The 8,981-nt window shown below is 35.8% G+C and overlaps 1 protein-coding gene across 1 annotated transcript; it reads left to right on the forward strand.

The window, feature by feature from the left end:
- Window positions 1–290: 290 nt before the first annotated feature.
- On the forward strand, window positions 291–8,131 carry CLEC12A (C-type lectin domain family 12 member A). Its single transcript, XM_014451762.2, has 7 exons — window positions 291–544; window positions 965–1,075; window positions 1,257–1,355; window positions 1,863–2,051; window positions 2,921–3,072; window positions 4,319–4,425; window positions 7,888–8,131. Exons 2-7 carry the CDS (start codon window positions 985–987, stop codon window positions 8,060–8,062), a joined length of 813 nt encoding a protein of 270 aa, XP_014307248.1. The 5' UTR covers window positions 291–544; window positions 965–984; the 3' UTR covers window positions 8,063–8,131.
- Window positions 8,132–8,981: the final 850 nt, after the last annotated feature.

Consider the following 8,981-nt stretch of genomic DNA (forward strand, 5'->3'; position numbering starts at 1 on the left):
TACTCAAAAACAGTCTTTCCACAACCCCACCTCCGCCTTGCATACTTGATCAAGAAATGAATAAGCCTGCCTCCTGAGAATGCTGCGTCACACATACCAGAAGCCTGTCTGCATAACCCTGGAGACGCATTTCCTTCCCCCTTTTGGTAGCTTAGCTAAAAGCTGGCTCAAATTGATTGAGCCAATCTGCAGAAAGATAGCAAGGCTGAGCTCAGCTTTTCTGGTCTGCAAAACCATTTTAGGGCCTTTGGCATACCAACCTTGGCCATCAGTATGCAGACACCCTAACATGGTCCCTGCGCCCCAGAATCGAACCTGGGACTCAGGGACCATGTTCTCGTATTCTAGGGAAACTAGGTATTCTATCTCATCTTAGGCTAATCTATACCTGTGTCACAAAGTGGCAAGGTGGAGCCTACTCTCTCCCTTTCTCTGGGAGGGCCCTTCGTGTGTTTGCTATCTCCTGGCTACGACAAACCCCCTCTGCCAGAACCTTTGCCGTGACATGTGCAGGACATCCATGTCAAGCCATTTTTGTGGAGCAGTGAGTGTTTGAGAAGTGTGCCCACTTTATTATTTCTCTGCTTGAAAGTTTGTGTCCAATAAATTCGATGTCTGCATCATGTTGCACTAGTGACCCATCACCCCTTGTACAACACTGATAATACCCAGACACAAATTCGAAAATTACTCTGTAGTTGGTAGACATAGAGAAATAAGAAAAAGGAAGAGATAAGAGGAAGAATGTCAGGATATTCCCTCGTGCACAAGTTCTCTGTGTCTGAGGCAACAGTAGGGTTGCAGCTCATTTGTAAACTTGTTGGAGGTTCATACAGAGATTTAAAAACAGAAGTTTAAGCTTTAGTTTAGAAACAGAATTAAAAGTCATAACTCCTGTTTAGCATTCAACTGTTAGTTTAACCTTCATCTCCCTCTCTCTCTCTTTTTTTTTTTGGTTGTCAAGCTTTCTTTTCATCGCTATCAATGTCTGAAGAAGTTACTTATGCAGATCTAAAATTCCAGAACTCCAGTGAGATGGAAAATATTCAAGAGTTTGACCAAGTTGGTGTGAAAGGTAAGATTCTGAGGTATGGATGTTTTGTAAGATGGAAGAAGTATAGAAGGTGGTAGAAGTGTAAGGGTTTTACCAGGACATGTTAGGGAAGAAAAAATATGCAAAATGAATAAATGAATGAATGAATCAAATTAAGATGTATACCATTTCCAGGCCTTTTTGCTAATTTTGCTTCCCACAGCACCTCCTGCTCCTTCCCATGTGTGGCGTCGAAGAGCCTTGGCTCTGATTCTTCTGTGCCTTCTGCTGCTGATTGGACTGGGAGTGTTAGGAAGCATATGTATGTATTTACCCAAGTTTTCTTTGTGTGTGTGTGTGTGTGTGTTTTTAATCTTCACCCAAGGATGTGTTTATTGATTCTTAGAGAGAGGGAGAGAGAGGAAGAGAGAGAGAGAGAAACATCGATAGAAAGAGAAGCATTGATTGGTTATCTCTAGTACGCCCCCTGAAACCTTTTGGTGTATGGGACAATGCTTCAACCCAGCCACCTGGCCAGACCATCACCCACGTTTTGATTGAATAGTAAGACACTTAGAATTGCATGAGTTTTACAAGGAAGTTCACTCTTTGAATTGAGGCTTTGGAATGATTATAAGTGATATGTGAACATAAAGGGGGCCTTATAACGGAGTCCTTACAGTATGGTATTTAGTCTCTTTCCCTCACTCTTGTGAAATGAATGCTTCCCTAGACCTTCAATAGTCTTAATACTATTTCAGCAAAAAGGAGGTGATGGATGTATTGAGGGATTAACATTTTTTATCATTTCTTTTTTTTTAATATGGAGTTTACCTAACTTTGAAAATAGAAATGGAAAAATTGGAAAAGCTACAAAATTTCAAAGACAAACTTCAGAGTAATGTTTCTCTACAACTAATACATAATATGGACAGTCTTGAGAAGATCAGGAACCTCTCTAACACACTGCAAGAAATGGCCACCAAATTATGTTATGAGCTATGTAGAAAAGAACCAGGTAATCCAATATTCTTGTCTGAGTTATTTATTATACAATGAACTAATCCTAGGAGTCACTTGATAATCAGTTTTTCCTTAGGAAGACATTATCTGGGGGAAGGAATTAAATCTGGTTGACAGAGTAGTTAATATTTCTATTTAGTTAAAAAGAAAAGCAGAAAGTAATAATAACATAGACCCTAAAATTACAGGGATGACAGTAACTTAATGAAACACTAAACAATATACAGTTTCTCTAATCTGACATTCATTAGGTTTTTCTGGGTAATGAATTGATAAAAGATTGGGAGAAAAGTATATCTCTTTATAGGTGACTTGGTTCCTAAATTTCAGTGAATTTTTAATAAGAGTCAAGAGAAAATAAAGTTAGGCCTTGCCCTTGTAACACTTTCTATAACTATTATAAATAAAATATGTTCTTTGTGCCCTTGCAAAGTTTCCCAAATATTGAACAAGTCAGAGCAAAAAATGGTCTCTTTGAAGAAGGCAGGATTGATGTGGATTGATGTAGGTTTGTGGGCTTGATTCTCACTACCCAATGTTTCTTAGGATTAGCCTTTATTACCTTGTAGTAATATCAAAAATGACAAAGAGAGAAAGAAATCAATTAATTATTATCCAGGGCTCCTGAGGTAGGAAAATGTGCTAGAAGATAAGTGTTTCATTTGAAATGTGTTGTTCAAATTATGTTTTAGACACATTGTGGTGGTAGAGAGGGGCCTAGAATACAAAATTCATTTTCCTCACCTTTGATGCACAAAGAAAAAAGACAAGTAAATTTGGCTAATTTAACATAGAGGACAATGGGAATAATGAGAATAATGAAGATTATCAAACACATCAAATGGAACTACATTCTTTTTCCAGAGCACAAATGTAAACCTTGTCCAGAGAAATGGGAGTGGCATGAGGACAGCTGCTATCGAGAATTTAAAGCGTCTGAGACATGGCAACAGAGTGACTCCACATGTTCTGCTCACAATGCCAGCCTGGTGAAGATTAAGAACAAAAGTGTATCGGTAAGGTCCTATGGATCTCTGCGTGTGAGGAGGGAAATCATTTTTCCCAGGGTAGAATAAGTAGGAGTGAGGCATGTTGGGGAAGATCTGTATCAATCCAAACATGATTCTGGCTTATTCTAGTTGGAGTATGACATGACTGAAACTTGGCACATTTATCTCAGGTAGCCAAGGTAAAGCACATAAAACTTTAGCTGAGGACCCTAGCATCAGTGTATCCGAGAGGCTGGGCAAATGAATAGATACGGGGCACCCAGAATCAGGTCTGTAAGCATTTTCAAAGTTTAGGATCAACTTTTAGGACACGATTTATGAACATGTATCTAAAAACAGGAGATCTGGAAATTATTCCTGAGGTTTACTAATTCCAAAATACGTACAAAGGATAAGATTTTTTATTTCCACCACTTTGTATTTTTTTTTACTAAGAGAGAAAGCCAATATATACTAGAATAAGAAGATAGTTTGGAAAAAGTATGTATAAAAAAGCAGAATTAAGATGGCAAAGGCAAGTGCCAAGCAAATATATTGCACAGAGTTCCTGGGTCCAAGAAAAAGTGAGTTCTCCGGAAGATTTTTTTATATAGTTATTTTTTCAAATATCTAAATAGTATCTCCATATTTTACATATTACTCAACATTTCTGGTCACTCAGATGGAAATCACATATTTATTTTTCAAGGCAAAACTTCATTTCCCCAGGAGTCTCAGCTTCCCTACTCAAACATCTTTCTCCTTCTTCATAAAAGAGAGGGAAATCAATCCATAGCTCTTCTTCATGTGTTTTTCCTCAAATGACCCATTCATAGTATTTATTAAAAATGTTACTTTGGCTACAAAACTCTGGACTGGTTTTAAGTTCTGTTCTATAACCACTCTCATCTGACTTTGCTACATTTTCTCCTACTCTTTCTATTTCTATTTTCATGTGTTTATAGCCACCTCTTTGCCCCTAGACTGAATATTTACTGCTCAATATTTGAATCCCGAAGTTTGTGAACTTCATTGACTCTAAATTAAGGTTATGAATGGATTGGTAGATCCATGTGAGACATTAACTGATGTATAAATGCTGGAAGAACTCATAGTGAAAAACACTGCCTCAATTTTCTTTAATGACAATGAAAAATAGTAGTATAATGTTAAAAATGTTACCTTAAGACAGTTATTTGTAAGAAATTATGTTGTGAGGTAAAATAAAGAAATGGAAGATAGTTATTTTAACAAACTATCTCTATTTCTGTAGGAATTTATAAAGTCCAAGGAGTTATATGGCTATTGGTTAGGATTATCTCCCAGAAAAGATAAAAAAACTCAGAACATCTTGGATGAAACAATTATCTCCTCTGACTGGTAAGTCTTTAGTCATGTTGAATGTTTCTGGTTGATTTGAAATTAGGGGTTATCCTCAGGAGCAATGTAGGTTACAATTAAAACTGGCTTCAATTGAAATTGTATCCATAAAGAATTACTTTCCATAAAGCTTCCTCATACATCTAATAATGCAAGAAGTTGCCACAAATGTCTTCCCATTATCTTAACAAGTTACTAACAAACTTACGGTAGCCAAATAAGGGAGAATTTCTATGGATTGTGCTTTTATCTAGGAGAACTGTATAAGCCAACAAAATTCAACGGACTCTAACATGTACTTAAAATGATGCTAAGTGCTTAGATTCACAGATGAGCAAAAGATCGATTCTGCCCTTAATTACTTAACCATTAATTCTATGATTAGACTAGCTTTACAGATAAAAAGAATGGAAGGTGAAAATCCTTCAGACAGAATAACAAAAAATAAATTTTAGCTTTGAAATTTGTGTTATCCACTGACTTTTGAAATGACCAATTTGAATGGAAATTCTAGAGATAGACTAGAAGAGAATTTCTGGTAAAGAAAATAAAATGAACTTGAGCCTGGTATATTGCACATATGCTATATCTAAAATATTTCATCGTATAATATATTTAAAATGTAATTATAAATGGATTCATATGTTGTCTTGTTCTGCTTGTAATGAAGATAAAAGCAAGACTTACATAAAGTAATGTCAAAATTTTATTGGTAGTTTATAATCCCTTCAATTTCGGAAGTAGACAAAATTAGACTAAAGAACGAAATCAAGTCTTAATCTGTTGTATACTGTTGCAAGCCGGTGAATTTATACATTCCTGTTTGTTGAGGACACATCAAGCAAACTCAGGGTGACTGTGTTGAGGTGTTTCCACACTGAATCTAAACTCTGAGATTCCTGCATACACACTACTTTGGGCGAGACAGTAAATGGAAGCTTTGACTGCTTTTTGTTTTGGTTGTTTTTCCCTTCAGAAAAAAAAAAAAGCAGGTGTAGGAATATAAGTGAAAAAGACAAGGCAGCCCTAGCTTTGGCAGTTTGCAATGGCAGGACAGAATAGGGAATAAGATAAGTACAAACAGAGGAGAAAAGGATGTATAGTTTAAAGATCTCGTTTGTAGTGAAGGACTAGGGGTAAAGGTTGTTTATGTCTCAGGGGAGAGTGTAAATGGGATCTTGTTTTGAAAAAGTAGAATTTCCATGTGTTTATTTGCAATTTTTGCTATTGGGAAGATAATCTATAATGGGCTGGAAACATAATAGATTATTTCTAATTATAAAGAAATGATACTGAAATAAAAATTATATAATACTATATGTATATAAAACACATTATATTTGTATATAATATATAATTAAATATGTATGTATATATGATTCCCTTTTGGTTTTTATTCTTGATGTTATTTTGGAGTTTGTTTCTGGACAGGTGTGTGATCAATGACATCTGTATTATTTCACCTCAAATAGGAATTTTTACTTTTGAATATTTAATTGAGGAATTTATTTATTGATAAATGATCATTATTTATCAGCTCAAGTATGAATACTAAAGTTTTTTCAAAAGATAATATATTCAATTTACAAGTTTGTCTTAATGCATAATCCCTGACCGATAATCTTGTATTAGTGGCTGGTAATAATTCAGAACTTCAGAGTAAAAATCTCTAAAAAACAACTAGAAGGAGAGAAGGTGAACCTAATATATGGTGACAGGAGAAAATTTGACTTTGGGTGGTGGGCACATGGCACAATATACACATCTTATAACATAGAAACCCACACCTGAAATCTATGTTAATATGACAAATGTAACACCAATAAGTTTAATTTTTTTTTAAAGAACACTTTTCAAAAATGGGGAAAAACTGATGAGAGCCTCAAGAAATCTAATGAGACTCTCGATGTTGTGATAAAGAACCAACTAGAAATTAAGCATACACTGACTGAAATAAAGAATATTATACAGACACCCAATAGCAGACCAGAGGAGCGCAAGAATCAAGTAAAAGATTTGAAATGTGAAGAAGCAAAAAACACCCAACCGGAAAAGCAAAATGAAAAAAGAATCCGAAAATACGAAGATAGTGTAAGGAGCCTCTGGGACAGTTTCAAATGCACCAAAATCAGAATTATAGGGGTACCAGAAGATGAGAGACAGCAAGATATTGAAAACCTATTTGAAGAAATTATGACAGAAAACTTCCCCCACCTGGTGAAAGAAATGGACTTACAGGTCCAAGAAGCGCAGAGAACCCCAAACAAAAGGAATCCAAAAAAGGACCACACCAAGACACATCATAATAAAAATGCCAAGAGCAAAAGACAAAGAGAGAATCTTAAAAGCAGCAAGAGAAAGAGACTCAATTACCTACAAGGGAATACCCATACGACTGTCAGCTGATTTCTCAACAGAAACTTTGCAGGCCAGAAGGGAATGGCAAGAAATATTCAAAGTGATGAATAGCAAGAACCTACAACCAAGATTACTTTATCCAGCAAAGCTATCATTCAGAATTGAAGGTCAGATAAAGAGCTTCACAGATAAGGAAAAGCTAAAGGAGTTCATCACCACTAAACCAGTACTATACAAAATGCTGAAAGGTATCCTTTAAGAAGAGGAAGAAGAAGAAAAAGGTAAAGATACAAATTGTGAACAACAAACATGCATCTATCAACAAGTGAATCTAAGAATCAAGTGAATACATAATCTGATGTACAGAATGAACTGGTGATTATAATGAATCAAGGACATAGAAAGGGAATGGACTGACTATTCTTGGGGGGGGGAAGGGGAGTGGAAGATGCGGGAAGAGACTGGACAAAAATCGTGCACCTATAGATGAGGACAGTGGGTGGGGAGTGAGGGCGGAGGGTGGGGCAGGAACTGGGAGGAGGGGAGTTATGGGGGAAAAAAAGAGGAACAAATGTAATCTGAACAATAAAGATTTAATTTAAAAAATGGGGAAAAACTTAATAAAATGCGTTATATTGTCTTTATCATTGAAATAAATTTTAAAAAACTAGAGGGATATGTCACTTGGAGATAATGTTCGTATTAGATTGATTATTGGTTTTGGTAATTATGAAAAACATTTGAGAAAGACAGTGTCAAAGATTTACTACTGAGCCAGTTAGACTGGAAAATCTAATGGAATTGCATTATTCTAAATCATGTTAGGTATTAGGGAAGGGAGATGCTAGGTCTGAAAGAACAGCAAATACTCCAGATGTGAGAAAGAACAAGGCAGAGAAAAATGAGGCAGTGTTTGACATTGTATATATATGTCAATAAAAATGAGTAATCTGAACACTCTTGATATTCTAAATAATAATTAAAAGTTATTTTAGACAATGCAGAGCCTAGGAGCAATGATATACTGGAAAAGCAATTTTTGTGTGTATGAATATGTTTCAAATGTTTGAGTAGCCTATTGTAATTCATTATTTTCTTTTTCAGGTTTACAGGAAACACAAGTGACTTAAATGGTGTAATGTATTGTGGATATATACAGTATACGTATGTTTACTATGGTCTCTGCACTTGGAGAAAAAATGCTATATGTGAGAAGTTAGCTAATCCAGTGAAGATTGAGAGCATACTAATGAATGAAGAACCAAGTGAAAGAATGTAGTTAGTGTAATTAACTACACTAACAACTTTAAGGTACATATATCTTGTGGACCACACAAATGAAATAAAGATGTTGTGAAACTAAATGTCTGCCTCTATCTTAACAATTCGCATTTTCAAATGTCCTCTTTCTCTTCATTTTCTAAGTAAAAGAAACCTTAAGTTATGCCTAAAGTCAAACCATATCATTTAGATACTAAATGATAATATTAAGCATCAATATAGTATCTAAAATGAAAGTAATCTTTTTCTTGTTTTTCCAGACACAAACAAGATAAATACTAACCTCATGGAGAATCAGAGAAAATTGAATCTAAGAATATACATGAGGATAATAAATCATGCCAATTGAGGTTTATTCTAGTAATACAGATTGATTTCCATTTTGGAAAAAAAAAAGAAAAGAGAGAGAAAATGGAATTGCTTGTCTTGCCCACTGGGCGTCAGCAACGACTGATATCCCTGAACTTAGAGAATTATTTAATCAACTATGAAACTTTACAAAACCTCATGTCTGACAGGGGACACACATTCTAACATTGAGGTAGGAGTGGACAATTGACCATGGAATCCTCTTGTCATATCACAAACTACAGCAACATAAAGCTGCATGTAGATCAAGCAATGGAAAGGACTGAGGGCTGTTTAAAAGCACAGATAAAGAGCCAGCTCAGAGTTAGAACTTACGACAACACTAGGGGCCCGATGCATGAAATTTATTCATGAGGCTCGGCCCTCGCAGCCCTGGCTTCATCAGGAAGTTCATTCGGCTGTCTGGTCTAATTAGCATATTATGCTTTTATTATTATAAACTAGTGGCCCAGTCCACGAAATTTGTGCACGGGGGAGGGGGTGTTCCTCAGCCCGGCCTGCACACCTCTCCAATCTGAGACCCCGCGAAGGATGTCCTACTGCCGGTT

The sequence above is a fragment of the Myotis lucifugus genome, unplaced genomic scaffold (genome assembly GCF_000147115.1).
Source record: "Myotis lucifugus unplaced genomic scaffold, Myoluc2.0 scaffold_10, whole genome shotgun sequence".
NCBI classification, from domain to species: domain Eukaryota; kingdom Metazoa; phylum Chordata; class Mammalia; order Chiroptera; family Vespertilionidae; genus Myotis; species Myotis lucifugus.

Bases quoted from the DNA above. Each gene is read 5' to 3' on its own strand.
- CLEC12A (XM_014451762.2), top strand. From the start codon at position 985: ATGTCTGAAGAAGTTACTTATGCAGATCTAAAATTCCAGAACTCCAGT. The intron at 1,356-1,862 runs GTATGTATTTAC...TTTAATATGGAG, and splicing joins GGGAGTGTTAGGAAGCATAT to TTTACCTAACTTTGAAAATA. The intron at 2,052-2,920 runs GTAATCCAATAT...TTCTTTTTCCAG, and splicing joins GCTATGTAGAAAAGAACCAG to AGCACAAATGTAAACCTTGT.